Source organism: Peromyscus californicus, unplaced genomic scaffold, assembly GCF_007827085.1.
Source record: "Peromyscus californicus insignis strain IS unplaced genomic scaffold, ASM782708v3 Scaffold_15__1_contigs__length_86483966, whole genome shotgun sequence".
In the NCBI taxonomy this organism is placed as follows: Eukaryota; Metazoa; Chordata; class Mammalia; order Rodentia; family Cricetidae; genus Peromyscus; species Peromyscus californicus.
The window spans coordinates 22,723,158-22,738,893 of record NW_026294447.1 but is presented as its reverse complement, the minus strand read 5'-3'; the positions used below and the strand labels follow the sequence as shown (position 1 = coordinate 22,738,893).

General features: G+C 42.5%; 1 protein-coding gene across 1 annotated transcript in view; it reads right to left on the bottom strand.

Annotated features, from left to right (window-relative positions):
• The window catches only part of Npas3 (neuronal PAS domain protein 3), an 838,670-nt gene that overhangs the window by 712,108 nt on the left and 110,826 nt on the right, over nt 1-15,736 (bottom strand). The window contains 1 exon segment of the mRNA XM_052738517.1: nt 15,569-15,658. Within this exon segment, the coding sequence (XP_052594477.1) occupies nt 15,569-15,658 (90 nt within the window).

Below are 15,736 nucleotides of genomic sequence, written 5' to 3'. Positions count from 1 at the left end.
ACTTCCAAAACAGCTACAACCAATCTTACCCAAATAACGCATTACCATAACAGTCCAGTGTATAAATAAAATGAGATATTAAAAGCCAGTAATGGTGTCACCATCATTTAATTCCTACCTCATTTTCTTTCCTGTTAGAGTATAAGAGTATGTTTTGTTTAAATTGTAGAAGTTGCAGAGCTTTAAATTTTAATTCATAACTTCTTCTACAATAATTAAAACACAGATCACAAATAAGTCTATACAAAAGAAAATTGATGATAAGGTGCTTGTCCGAGAGAGAGACAAGGCAATGAATTCACTACATATACTGTCTGGAGAACTAAAAGCCTAAAGTGCTGGGTCTCTGTCACCCACCAAGCCATGTGAACATACCTTTGCACACCTGTAAAATCCATCCTGACCCATAGCATTTTCTGCTAGTTCAGTACCAAACACAAATCTGTGCCAAATGATGTTCATGTTTTACAGTGTAGTAAAATATCATTCAAGGTTAAGATGAGTCCACCCAATGTAAATCCATATTCACTTGGAACTTAATCCAAATTGAATCCTGTACCCCCTAACTCCCAGGAAAGAAATGAAGTACAGCAATATGGCAGAGCATGGCTCCCTTGGCAACACAGGCCATCAGGGTATTTCCAATGCAAGGAGAATTTCGCCTGTGGTAGTTAATGTGTTTGAATGTTCACATTTTAGGTTTATCTAGATTTTGAAAGAGAATACAATGATTTCCATATTTATTCTGTTCATTATTTGGGGTTGAACATAGGACTTCACACATGCTAGGAAACCTCTCTATGAATGAACAACAGGTCTAGCTTTACAGAGTGATTTTGAACATTATGCCTTGTGGGTAACTTGCATAGCTGAGACAAATTTCCAGATGGGAATCTTTCCTTTCTTAGGGGTAGTGGTTTTCCCACTAACTATTCCAGAATGATATAATTGAAGGCAAGAATATTAATATTTGGACTGCTCATTAAAAGCAATATTGAAGAATTTTGAGGATCCCAAACAGAACACAGTCTTCAGACATTTGATAGAAACATGAATTTATAGCCCTAATTACTATAACTACTTTGTAATTCTGGTTCTATTAAATAATTTTTAGACTGAAATAATTATATATATATCTTGACTGACTTATACATATCTAACACTTAAATCACATGCAAAATTAAGACATTGTTCAATAGACTATTAAGAGATTTTGTACTTTTATGGTTTGTATGTGCTAAACAACAACATTCACATTTATTCATCTAATTAAATAAACTAAAAAACCATTACAATTATATATTGAAAGAGTCATAAAATTGTTATCCTTTAGCCATTGCTTTAAAATGTATAAAAGAGGTGGATTTCCACTGTTGGTTGTTTTATCTTATTACACATCATTTTCTGACTGTTTCTATAGCTCATCATGATTTAAAGTCACAAATAAAAATTTTATTCTGAAAGGCTTAGTTTATGAAGATATTTTAGAATGGTCTTTTGGACCAGTGATTAGAATTTCCTGAACATGTTCATAGTTTCTCTTTTTGTCCTATGACCATATAAATGTAGGTCTGGAAATGCTTTCTAGTCAACATTTCCCATGTCTTTTTACCAAGTTTTATTCCTGTTCTTTTATGGATACTCAAAATATTAATTACTAATGACAACGGTGATAATATTGTTCCTAATGATAATAAATCATTAATTTATCATGTGATTCAACAGTTGGGTCAGAATCACTTGACAGAAAGTCAACTATGGGCCATTCTGGGTACATGTGTCACATAGGTAAATTGTACCAACAGGTAGCAAAGAAGAAACCTAGGAAAATATATAGAGGTTGAAAGTACTTCCTTCAAACACACACTAAAACCAAAAGTTCACTCTCCAACTGCCATAACTATATTACATATAAGAGGAAGATATTTGAACCTGGGTATTAAGATAGCATCCACACTTTTACAGACTTCACAATTTTATCATAAATCTGCTTTAATATATTTATATCTATATACCACCAAGTACATTTTGATCATACTTGGTAAAATGCTTTCCCACTAAATGTATTGCCTTCATGCTATGTTAAGAAAAAAAACAAGCATCAGTTTTCCCCCTGGACTGCTGATGTATCCAGTCAAACATCACACACAACCTCATGTACAGGAAAAAAAAAAAATGCAACCCCGACTTTCCAACTCAGCCTGATCATCTGACCCTCACACCACTTACTATGTCCACGAGTGATGGCGTTGTTTAGAATTTACACTCCTTTCAAATCAAGATCCACTAAGTTAATCCAACAGCATTCTTGTTCAGTTACCCACTGACAGGTACTGCCTGCATGCATGGTCATGTAGGAGGTATGAAATGGGTCCAGGAATACTGAGCTCAGACAGAATCCAAGTGCCTCCCTCAAGTGCCAGGCACAAGGAAGGCAGAATTAGCTGCTCTTCAAAGCCCTCTGATGCTAAGAGCCTACCCAAGTCCCAGAGCAGCATCGCATGTGCCTTCCTACATTGCGAGCCAAATACGTTGCTGATGATAAGAGGGATAAAAGCAACAACAACCACGTTCAAATAAAAGGGAAAAAAAGAACCAGAAGAAGGGAGATATTAGGTATCAAAGTATAAACATGGAGGGGAAAATAGTAATTTCCTGTGTTGGGGCAAAAAAATATTATTCCCTCTCTGATGTGATCTCATTGCTTTTATGTACTAGGAAAGTCATATCTATCCTGAAAATTATTTTTCTCATTTTAATACACATTCAACATTTTAAGCTAAAAATAAGAAAACACTGATATTTTTTATGTATTAGATACTTAAATGCTGTTTGCTGGTCTGTCAATCAAATGCAGCCAGGAAGGCTACTGACCAGCCTTCATTACCATCACCAGCAGGAAGAAGCAGGTAACATGACTGATCACAACATAATCTACTATGGACAAAAGAGCAAGGTTCACTGCAGGAGCTTGCTCACACAGTGTCCATGCAGCTCAGTGGGTTTGGGGTATGGCTGGCCAAGGGGTCTGTGGGGGAAGTTACTCCATGTAAGCTCACCTTTCAACTAATTTTTTTCTCTCTGAGTACCTACTTAGGAATGAAAAGCAGTACTTGAGTACCTAGTATGTGCCAGTTATTGTTCTGATGAGTTTGTCTTTAGCAATTCATGAGGTCCCATGGTAAGCCCTAGAAGACTATAAGAAAACAGATAAACTGACAGAGTGTGTTAACATGCTCAAAATTGATCTGAAAATATGGAATAAAATAGGGCTTGCTATGCCACTGTCCCAGCAGAACCTGGACACTCACATACACACTGTGGTACCCCAACTGCATTCAGCCCCACAGAGAACAAGGGCTTTCCAAGAGGACTTTCAAAGAGTAACGGGTGACTGAATGATTTAACCATATTACTCATACACACCCTATTAACATACAACTCTTCAAAGTAGTGTTATACCTCATTTCTAAGTCTGTGAGCTTCTGGAAGAATAAATATGCATATAAATGACTGAATGCCGCATATATGTAAGAGAATAAATGATTTGCTGGGATTTAAACTTGGATTTAATGCTGATCTAACTCTTTCTCCATATTCTTCTTCATCTCATATATCATGAAATCAACTCTGTCTTCAAAATCCCTTTCCCAGTCATGGTTTCATATGCTTTTAATCCTACTTGAGAGGCTGAGACAGACAGATTTCTGAGTTCAAGGCTAGCCTGGTCTACATAATGAGTTCTATGCCAATCAAGTCTGCATAATGAGATTCTGTCTCAAAAGACAAAAATTAAATAAAAATAGAAATAAACAGTTGGTTCCAGACCAGCCAAAGCTATATAGTAAGACTTTGTCTCAAAAAAAAAAAATCACAGCCCAAGTTCTTCCCATGGGCTCTACTATACTTGCATGTGACCACTGAAGCTATGACTGGAGCCTCCATCCAGGTCCCCTGCCCTCACCTTCGTCCTCTGAGACAAATGCTCAGCTAGAAGTCAGGCTTAAGTAAATTGTGAGGCCTTGTGAGGCCTACCAGCTTTCCATGTACTGGCTATCACTATCCTTGTTCATCTACCCATTACACACCAGCTCTTCAATGATGAGCACATCAGCAACGCTTCCATTTGGGGGCCTTCACACAAACGCTCATTGTAACTGCAGTGTTTTAGTCTGGCTAGCTAAATGCCTGCCTCAGTCATTTCCTTACAGTGGTTGACCAGACGTCATCTTCCTAATGGGGACAACCCACCTATGCTCCAGAAGTCCTAACTTTCCCCTAACTTCTGTTTTTCTTCCACAACACTGACCACTATCTAGCATACTACATTCTCCTTCATTCTTCATGCTTGGGGTTTACTGCCTAGTCCAATGCTGCCTAACATGCGCACTAACACTACAAGTCTTTGTTCACTGGGGTGTCCCAAACAGTCGTTCCTTGTTATTGAAAGTGCTGGTTAAGAGGCCAGTTTAAGAGAAGAGAGAAACCACTGTGGACAAAATTAGAGAGACTCCACAGGAAAGAAAGGCAAGGAGCTGGTGCCTGAGCTGTGGCTGCGACTTAGGGACAGAAACTGAGACGGCCAGTGGAGGCGGGGGGAACTGCAAAGGAGACTGAAGCCAGACTGGTAGTGGCTTTGAATCATGAGCGGAGATTACAGACCCCATGCGTGAGAGTGAGGAATGACTCTGAGCGAGGAAAGGAGAGGAATGTGGTAACTACATGTAAGGTGGTCCAGAAAGGAGGGGGTCGCTTGCGTTCACTAGCATGGAATATTGGATACATAGGACCATGGCATTTATTTATCTGGATCAAATAGATCAAGAAGAAAAACAAGAGTAACTTGGAGTCTGCAACAATCTAGGCCTGAAATGGTGCCCTGAATTAAGAAAATGCAAAAAGAAAAGTAGTAGTTCCAAAAGCTCTAAGTAGGACATTTAAGACAACAGAGACAGAAAGGTAATTCCAAAAGTGAGTTTGAGTCACCACAGAAATTAGAACAAGAGACTTGTAAGGTAGGAGAGGAACTTTCTGGGGATGGTACTGTTGTCTATTTCCAAGGAGTTGTTACACTGTCATGGAGAAAGCCTTGAATGGGAGATGGGGACAGCCTTGATTGACAGGCCAGGCTTGTCCTGCCACAGCCATGGCACCAAGGGCTTGTTTAATTTTCTGCAAAATAGATACAACACGTAGTTCATCATGATGCTTTGAGAGTTCACTAAATATGTCCATGGATGTGCTTAAAAACTTATGGGCTCTTACCTGTGGAGGCTGAGTTAAAGTGAAATGCAAGTAGGAATACAGAATCCAAAGATAAACCTAGAGTCTGGCAAGAGGCAGCTAAAAGTCTGGGACCCATCTACCTATGTGTCCTCACTGCAGTGGAGGACCCATCTACCTATGTGTGCTCATGGCAATGAGAGGACCTGTCTACCTGTGTGTCCTCACTGCAATGGGAGGACCCATCTACTATGTGTACCCACTGCAATGAGAGGACCCATCTACCTGTGTGTACCCACTGCAATGAGAGGACCTGTCTACCTGTGTGTCCTCACTGCAATGGGAGGACCCATCTACTATGTGTGAACTCACTGCAATGGGAGGACCCATCTACCTGTGTGTACTCACTTCAATGGGAGGACCTGTCTACCTGTGTGTCCTCACTGCAATGGGAGGACCCGTCTACCTATGTGTACCCCCTGCAATGAGAGGACCCGTCTACCTGTGTGAACTCACTGCAGTGGAGGAACCCATCTACTATGTGTCCTCACTGCAGTGGGAGGACCCATCTACCTGTGTGTACTCACTGCAGTGGAGGGACCCATCTACCTATGTGTGCTCACGGCAATGAGAGGACCTGTCTACCTGTGTGTACTCACTGTGATGGGAGGATTCGTCTACCTGTGTGTACTCACTACAATGGGAGGACCCATCTACTATGTGTGAACTCACTGCAGTGGAGGGACCCACTACCTGTGTATACTCACTGCAATGGGAGGACCCGTCTACCTGTGTGTACTCACTGCAATGAAAGGCCTTATAGGAGTTCCATCAGCAGAACTACAGTTCCTAGCAGGTGTGTCTAGCTTCACACACAAAGGACACTGGCTACATGTTCTTTAAAAGACTCCTAGTCAACAGGACAGGCCTCCTCCTCTGTAGGGACAGCCTAATGCTTCTTAAAGCCTTATCTTTTGCAGATGGTTTCCAATAGACCAGTCCCGAATCGAGAATGATGTGTTTCTGAAGTAAAGCTTCATTCTGCTCCAAGGGCCAAGGTGAAAGGCAGCAGAAGGGATTCTCATTTTCTCCCCTTTCCCTCCATTCCTTCCTCCCTCCCTATCTCTCCCTTTTCCTTCCCCCATCCCCATCTCTTCCCCCCCATGTATATATGAATTAATCAGGTTGTACCTTATCATCTGTGTGAACTAGCAAATGGAGTTCTTTGAGCCTTCATGTCCCCTAAGTACAAAATCAGAATGTTGCCTACTTTAAGTAGCACAAGTGGAGCAATTAGGAAAAAGCCTGAAGACCACGGAATATTCAGTTTACATCACACCACTCTCTGCCCTTCCTGCACCAACCTCACCCATCACCACGAATGGAAAACCAGCCAACACAGGCACAAAAGTGGAGAAACATCACTTCAGTGCTCAGCGTTAACATTCTTTCACCGCCAGAAGGATCACCCTGGCCCCAGTAAACAGGCATGGCCTCGGGGAGTGCCACCTTCAGACGACATGAACTCAGCCCGCGTCACCACCTCTCGAGGTCCAGGAGCCTCTCCCTCTGAGGGCTACAGGGATCAAGCAAGTGTCTGTGTTCTACAGATTTCTCCTGAATGGACTCCAATCAAAACGTTCTTGGTGCAAGTGAGCCAGACTTGCCTATTACTTAAAAACCTGCTGGCCATAATTTTAGTTTTCTAGTCCTCTTTCCTGAGGCTTTTCACAAGTGGCATGATCCATTTGAAAAAAAATTCAGAATCCGTCATTCCTTCCAACATCCTCTAAGTTGTTACTAGCTCTGGGCAAGTAGAATTCAATCAAGCAAAAGGAGCAAGCACGCAATTTCTCTCTCTCTCTCTCTCTCTCTCTCTCTCTCTCTCTCTCTCTCTCTCTCTGTGTGTGTGTGTGTGTGTGTGTGTGTGTGTGTGTGTGTGTGTGTGTGTGTATAGTCTAGCTAATGAATTTACTAACTGAATTTTCCAAAGGATCAAGAACACTTGTCTGCTCATCGTCACTGGACGCCACTCCGACACCCCCTCACAAAAGTGCAGGGGAAAATCACCACTTTCGTGGACATGGATTCAAGACTGAAGTCACCTGGAAAGTTCCTCCAGGGAATGAGAATCTGAGCTGCTGCAACTGTCCCCCATGTTAACCATCAGGAAGGCCCGGGGAGAGCATGCTGCTTCTCCAGAGCAAAGAGCCACTGCTATTCTTCCAAATGCATGCTTTCTTCACCAGGACATCCAAACGCCCCAACACACCCGTGACAGGAGGCACTGTGCCCGTGGGGCCATGCTACCTCAACTTTGCCCTTAAAACTGTTCTCTTAATGGGGCTGAGAGAGGAAGTAAAGCGAGGAATCATCAAGGAAGGTTGTTGGTGTGCATTCCAGTTCCAAGGCAGGGCAGCATGGGGCTGTGATTCACCAGAGGCATCCCTGACAGGCAATCTCCAGAGAAATGATGAGAGGCTGCATCCGGGGAACGGCTCAAGTAAAGCAGCCACAATTGCTGGCTAGAGAAGCCAGCCTCTCCTCATTGGTAACATGTGCAGGCAAGCCAAAAGACTGAGGCCTAGGGAACTTTACAGCTGTGCTAAGGGAGGGAGAGGGAAAACCAGTTCTTAAAACGCTGCAGAGAGGGTCCACTTGGGGACATAAACCTCAAGCACCCAAAGAACTCTCCATACCATGTACTTCGCAGAGATCTCAGATTTGCCCACGGAAAACTACCAAAGCAACCTTCTTCACGTGATGGTCTGATCCGAAGTCCTCAAAGCACCCAGCACCTCTCCTAGAGGTGAACATCTCAACACACAATATGCAGAATTCTCTTTTTCCATAGCTAGATAACAGTGACTCAGAGCTGGCAGCTAAGAGAATGGGTTCGTGCAGGAGCCCAAACCTGTCCAGTAACTCAATAGCTGCTTCTCCTGCACGTGCCTGTCTGGATCTTAAAAGGATGAGTGTTCCTATAACCTGCCACTCCCTTCTGAGCATCATTCTCGGCCTCTTACTTGCAGGATTTCCATATTCCAATACTGTACTATCTCTAGATAAAAATAATATTGAGCTGGTAAAGAAAGATTTTTTTTTCTCCTGCTGCAAATCTTCTCACTTATCAGTTTATCTCTGGTCCTTGCAAAAGGAATTTAAAGTCCCCCCCCCAAAAAAAACAAGTGATAAAAGTCCAAAACATAGACACAGGCTACAGCAGGAAAGGCAGCTATGTTACAGCAGAAAGGAAATCTCTGCCAAAAACAGTTTCCATGTAGAAGTTCACTATATACCCTCTAGCTTCCCCTGCCAACTTGGCTCCAGAAACTTCACAGCTAATCCATCTGTGGATCAATGCACAAGAACATACTCAGAAAACCAGGTAAATGCCTACAAAGAGGACGTGTGGGATAAATGCAATGGTACTAAATACAGCGAGGGCTGACTCCAGCTCGTTAGCAGTTGCTATCTTTGAGTATTACAGATACAAATGGCAGTGGCGACATTTCTTCTCTTACCTGCTGCAGGACAAAAATACATTGCATCTCTATTTATAAAGAACTATTCCAAGAGGAAAGAGAAAATATGGGGTGGGGGTGGGGGGGGTAAAGAAACATTCACTAGATGATCGTGGGGCTAGAATCAAGCCAGACCCATTTTCAGCCACCTGCAGTAATGACTAAATGCTGCCACATGAATTTCTGATCACAAAATGAGTAGCTCATAATCACAGAATGAACAAGATTCTCTTTACTCTGATACATGAACTAAGCCCAAAGATTCACGAAAAGATGTGCCTACAACACAGAAAAGGCTGCTGTTATGGTGAACACAACTTATTACAACCATAGTTCACATCTGACTACAAATTCCCGGAAACCGTTAAAGTCTGGATGCAGGCACACTGGTAGAGCTGCCTGTCTCTGAAACTGCCTGTTGGTGACTTTGAATAGATGACAGGGTCTATAAGAGGCTCGCTCTAGCTCCATCCCTCCCTTCATGCTATGATCCCCATACTTTCTGTTCTCAAGTGTGTAGGGTTCTGCATCCTGCAGGTGTGTCCCTACGGAATCGTTGTTTAAAATCTAAGTAGCCGGCTCTCTTGTAGTGAAAACACACACTCCAGTGAAGGTAATTAATATACCTTCCTTCTAAATCATACTGCTGCGCTTCCCATTTTTCATTCTCTGGCATTCAAACACCTTAAATTGTAAGTGGTCTAGGACAGAAAGGTACACATGGGACCCCTCAAGCAGGAGAAGCAGTCAGTTCAGGGGAGGTTCTGAACTGAGCTCATACTGGGAGAATTCTCCATGGTCTTTGCAACCAACACCAGCACAATGGCCCAGCCTTCCTTTCAAAGCATGCTGAATAAGCTGCAAAGCCCCAAGGAGAGGAAGCCATGAACCCCTTCTCTGCCTCTTTCCAGCCTACCTCCGGTGAAATTCCACACGCTGGGCCACACTTCTGCCCCTGCACTCTCCCAGGTTTCACAAGGTGACTGTCCTTCAGCCTGATGCCTTTGGTCTCTATCTTCACCAGCCTCACCCATTTCTACCCTTCCTCTGCCCTCTCATACGGACTTTGTGAAATCTGTAATGCGCCACATCTGGAATGCCCGGTGATTTCAAATCACCGCCATAGACACCTCTCCCCAAGCTGAGAGCCTTGAAGCACTCTCTCTGCAAAGGTCAGTGTCTGTCATGGAGATTCTAGGGGGGCTCTGAACCAAGTTCATTCTCTATTTCTAACTCGTTTTGATTCTTTGTTATTCTCTGCTTCAAACACAACTGGCATATGTTATCCTAATGTAAGGGGAAAGATCACACAATAACAATCAATCAAGCTAAAGAATTTGCCACCCCTTCAGCACAAGTGACCAACTACCCCCAGCAGCTGCCTGATGAGGCACATACACTTTGTACTCCTTCCCTGGGCTGGCACATGAGAGTGACTAACACCCAGATACAACACAGCCATATGACTGTGGGTCCTTTCTTCTCTTCATGGACCCTGTCAATGTCTCCCCATTTCCAGACACAATGTTTCTTGGCCAAGATCAGGCATAACACTATACTGGTTAGAACACCCACGTTGTAGAGTTGCTATTTTGGAGAAGAAAAAGTCACTCCTTTAGATTGTAAAATACAGAGTCCTGGGTGGACAGCTTGGCCAGTATAGGAATTTACCACCCAAGCCTGGAGACCTGGGTTGCATTCCCAGAGAACCACAAGGTGGGAGGAGAGAACTGCCCTTTGACCTGCTCAAGTGCACCATGGCACATGCACCCCATCCCAACACACACTAAATTGTTGTTTTTAATACAGAGTTCTGAGGACAGGAGTATTTAACCAGTTGAGGCTGGGTGAGTGTGGAGAGTAGCTCGCCATGGAGAAGACCTTCTTTTGAAGCCCTAAGCAGGTAGACAAGTGCAATGAACTCCATAAAAGAGGGTTTGGGACAGAACAGAAAGTTAGAAAACAAACTCTCTATTCTGCCAATAACCCTTTTTGCTCTAGGCAGCAGAAGTTTAAGGCAAACACAAACACATTCTCAGTCAGGGTTACTCACTGTGAGCTGCACTTCTGAGCCAAGGTCCACTGGACGGGACCTTCTCATTTATCAGGAGTCTTGCAGCGCCTGCCACAATGCACCACATGCTTTCAGTCAGCACTGGTGATGGCTGGCAGTCCCTTCAGACTCGGTCTTTTCTAAGTGCTGGCGAGATGACTATTCTCCAACACAGTCTACATGATATCCCACTTTACTGCAAATCCCTCAACCACAGGGCCCAACTCTAAGGTGAACTGCCGCTTATCCAGTGGAGCTCAGATGACTCATTCCAACTTAGTTCATCTACTTCTATTCCTTTATTTTTTCAGTGCTGGAGATCAGATCAGGGCTTTGCACATGCTAGATATCAATCTGCCACTGAACTATCCCTACACACACACACACACACACACACACACACACACACACACACACACGTACTTGAGTGTGTGTCTACATATATATGTGTAGTGTATGTGGGTGCATGTTTGTATGTGTGCACATGTGTGCACAAGAACAAATGCACTTATGCACACAGAGACCAGAGGTGGACGTCTGATATTCTTCTCTATTGCTCTCCACCTTGTTTTTGGAGACATGGTTTCTCCCTTGACCTAGAGATCATTGGTTGGCTAGACTGGCCAGTGAGTTCCAGGGACCCATCTATCCTCACCTCCTCCCACCCCAGCACGAGGTTACATGCACACGCCATCACATCACACCGTGTTCTTTTTATGAGTGCTGGTTAGGCCCTCATGCTTAAGTAGCAGATGCATGATGGACTGAACCATCTCCTCATCCCCACCCTTCCATTTTCTGTAACAGGATCAAGCTGTACAGTTCAAGCTAGCCTGCAATGTCTGATCTTCCTGCCTTAGTTTTCCCAGTGATGGAAGTGCAAGTGTGTACCACCATGCCTGCCTCAAACAATCTTGATACCTAAAGGCTTATTACTACAATGTCATCTCCTGCGAATGATTGTTTGATAAGTCAAACATTTTCCTGTTCTCATCTGAAAAATAAAACTTGGCCCTACGAGATGGCTCAACAGGTGGAGGCCCTTGCCACCATGCCTGATGGCCTCAACTGGATCCTTGAGACCCACATGATGGAAGATGAGATACAGCTGCCATAAGTTGTCATCCTCTGACTTTCACATGTGCTGTGGCATGCTCCCCCAACACATGAAATAAATAAATTTAATATAATATAAATTTTTATATATCTTTTTAATTTTTATTTTAAAATTTTTGAATTTATTGGCTTTTTAAAGAAATTCATAAAATATATTTTATCATGTTCTTTGTCTCCCAACTCCTCCCAGGTAAATAAAAACTTGTTATTTTCCCTTTTCTGATTTTCTATATTGCTTTTACCTTTTACATTTTAAAGATGGAAAAACCCCACAATTGTCTTAATTTTGAAAGAACACGGGCACATACCAATCAAATCCAGTAATTTCTAAATGAATTTTGCTAAAATTAAGGTATATTATTGTAATCCACTAATGCAGTTAAAATTAGTAAGTATTTTCAATAATAAATAGAACTATAGAAGCAGTTAATCACAGGCTTTATATCTATATTTGCTTAATCTTTTAATATTATTGAAACGGTCTAGCCATTTGAAAAACCCCAAGTAAAATATAAATGCAATAGAAAGTCACAATCATCACAAAGCCACAGATGAACCCCAAAAGGGTTTCTGAGGAATACCACGCTGGGAAAGGCTGAGCAATGACCTGTGGAGGGTGCGATACGCAGCATTTTCCAGTTTGTGTGCTGCAAGTATGCTCTCCAATTCCACCTGTCTAACATGAGGTCATCCATCACACGGAAAGAGGTGGATGCAAGTGGACCCACCCGATTGGCTGCTGCACACCCCTGGATATGATAGACAAATATGGCAGCCTCTTCCTGCCTGAGGCCTTTCCAATCTATTGTACCTTGGATATATAACAATACAAACCCATATGTTCTATTCACATTTATCTACCTGGCCCTGGATAACAGCATTTTTTGCTCTTTAGGGGATGTGAAATTCAGTAGGAAAAGCGTTTTCCCTTGTGACCCACTCAGCATATACATGTGCAGTTGAATCAACACACACACAGGATAGAAGCAAAACCTAAACAAATAAACACTCGCTAACTTACAATACACGAAAATGTTCTCCTCTCTCTCACCTTATCACTAAATTAGACTCATACCTCCTATTTGGGCTGTGACCCAGAGTTTAAAAAAAAAAAAACATTTCAGCAGCACAGACTACTAGCTTACAGAAGAGGGGGTTCTATACCATTTGCCCAAGCCATTACTATGTCTGGTAATAATTATGAAGATCCAAGCAGGCAAAGGAATTTTCCCAGATATCCAAGAACTATGGTTGCTAAATAATGCCTCAGAGCAAGTGGATAATTCATGCCATCAAATCAGGATGGTTAACACTTGACGCTAAAAGCTAGACAGTCCTTCCAAGACAGCTACTCCTTCAGCAGAACTGACAATGGGCTCTTTTAAAACTTGTCTTTCCTCACCACTAAGGAAAGTTCAGCCCACTGCTCATCAAGGTTTTGTGTCCTTGTTTGCCTAGGAAGCAGATCTGAGTGATCACCATTTCCCCCTTCCCTGGTACCATTCCCTAGCTGCACTGAAAGATGCCATGGTTCCTTCCAAACATCTAAAGAGCAGAGCTATGTAAATACTGTTAGTAAAGAGATCGAACAGACGTAGTCTCTGTAACATACATTGACGCCAGCTTCCATAAGAGCCAGAGACGCTAAAGAGGTGAGGCCAGCCCTCCGGAAAATAAGATCTGAATGTAGTCACTTTCCCCATCAGCACACTTACACGCAGCACGTTCTCTACAGGTGCTGTGGAATGCACACTACAGTTACCAGACAATGCAGTTAAGCATCCTCACTAAAACACACACCCCCATTAATCATCTCGGTGACAGTGCTCCAGTTGAACATCATGGGGATTTCCTCCCCTTCTTCATCATTTATTTGCCAATATTTCCTTGTTATGAATATCCCCCAAGTGACTATCCTCAGCCGTCACAGCTGTGCTGCCTACTGTGTCTCCCTTGGCTGCAAATAACACCGACTCTTAAAACAACAACAACAAGGAAAATCCCCTGCGATGATTCCTATGGCGAAAGGAGAGGCCTTACCAGAAACCAAATCACTCATGGCCCACAGTGCTCCTCACTAACTGACCAGCCTCAGCCTTTAAGCAGATGGTAATTTCAGACAAATGAAGCTGGTTTAATTACAAATGAACAATAGCTGACTGCTGGTAGCCATTATTTGAAGGGTCAACAATCAATTGCTGCTTTAGTATGTCCTTGAAGGACCGCTTCCCATACAACAAAAGGCTTCTTCAAAGTGTCCACACACCACAAGAAAACCACGCATCACCAACAAATTACAGAAACCTAGCCACGAGTCTCAAAAAATTTGTGGGGGAAAAAAAACACGGAAAATAATATTTCATTGTGGTTACACCGATTCAGGTGACAAAAAGAACAGGGCTACCAATCAAGAAATAAAGCCAGAGATGAACCGTGGTAAATATGCACCCATGCAGTCATTACCAAGCACTGTTAGAAGCCACAAAGGCATGGAACCGTCTCGGCTTCTTCTAGGACCATATCCGCGTCAGTTCCCAGCCTTCCCAGCCACCAGCATTTCCAGATTGTCTTAAAAAGGGACACCGTGAAAGAAGATGCTCCACCATCAGGTAGAAGAATGAATGAGAGCAAAGTCCACCAGCTTGTACTCAGAATTTTTAGGGAGGGGGCTTTATTCTTTCCAAAAAAAAGTACAAAGACAAAATCACACCACCAGATACTTGGAAATCACATCAGGACTAACACCTTCTGAGCAATCATGTTAACATTACTTTACATTTTCTACCGGGAAATGTGATGTTAATCTCTCTTCCACCACTATTCCATAATTGTTTTGAAAAGCATTTATTTTTATTCTTTTTCAGAAGACTCCAACTGGACCATTTGGGGGCGGGGGGGTGGGGTGGGGAGAAACAAAACACAACTTCCTTCTTAGCAAAAGCAACAGAAATCAAACACTGATGTTTTAAAATGCCACTTCCTCCCCAGAGCAGCTTGTTTACTACAGCAATAGCAACAATACCTCATCACCCACAGTGTGGATGCTGTTAAGTAATGGACAGAGCAAAAGGCAGCAAAGACAGAGGACTCAACTTCAATTTAACTGTCCTGTAAGGTACATAGTAATTAGCTGCAAAGCTCTGAAATCTTAGCTAGCATGTTAAGTCTGCTACATGACAGTATAATTTGACTTCTTAAAGGATTATGCAAATTACAACTCATCATTCCATTACAGGATTGAAAAAAAGTGACAGCTAATTTATACATAACACACCTTTCAAATCCCTAAGATGCGTAGCACCTGTGCGATGTATTTTGCCGAGATTTTCTTGCACATAAGTACTTGTTTATTGCAATATAAAAAGGCTTACCTAAGAGCTTTAATACAACTACTTAAAAAAAAATAACCTTTTAGACCACAATTTCAAAATAATAGACTTTTTTTTTTTTTTTCTTTTCTTTTCTTTTTCCCCTCTTGATTTCAGAGGTAAATTTTTTGTTTTCATTTTGTTCTGTTTGCTTTGGCTCCTCCCCCGCCCCAAATCAATTCGATAAAAATAAGGTTTCAACAGAAATATAGTATTTGAATAGCTGGCAACCACAAGCACTGATGCACGAGCCAGAAGGCAGACTCACAAAGATTTCAACATACTTCTGGTAGGTAGATTCACAGTAGATTCCGTCATATCTGTAGATTTTCCTACATTCTGATTGGTTGGGCAGGGGATGCTGCGCAGTTATTCTGTAGAGGCATCAAAAACAGATAGACATGACTAGAGATTCTCTACAGTCAGGCGGAATGCAGGGTAACAAGTGTGCT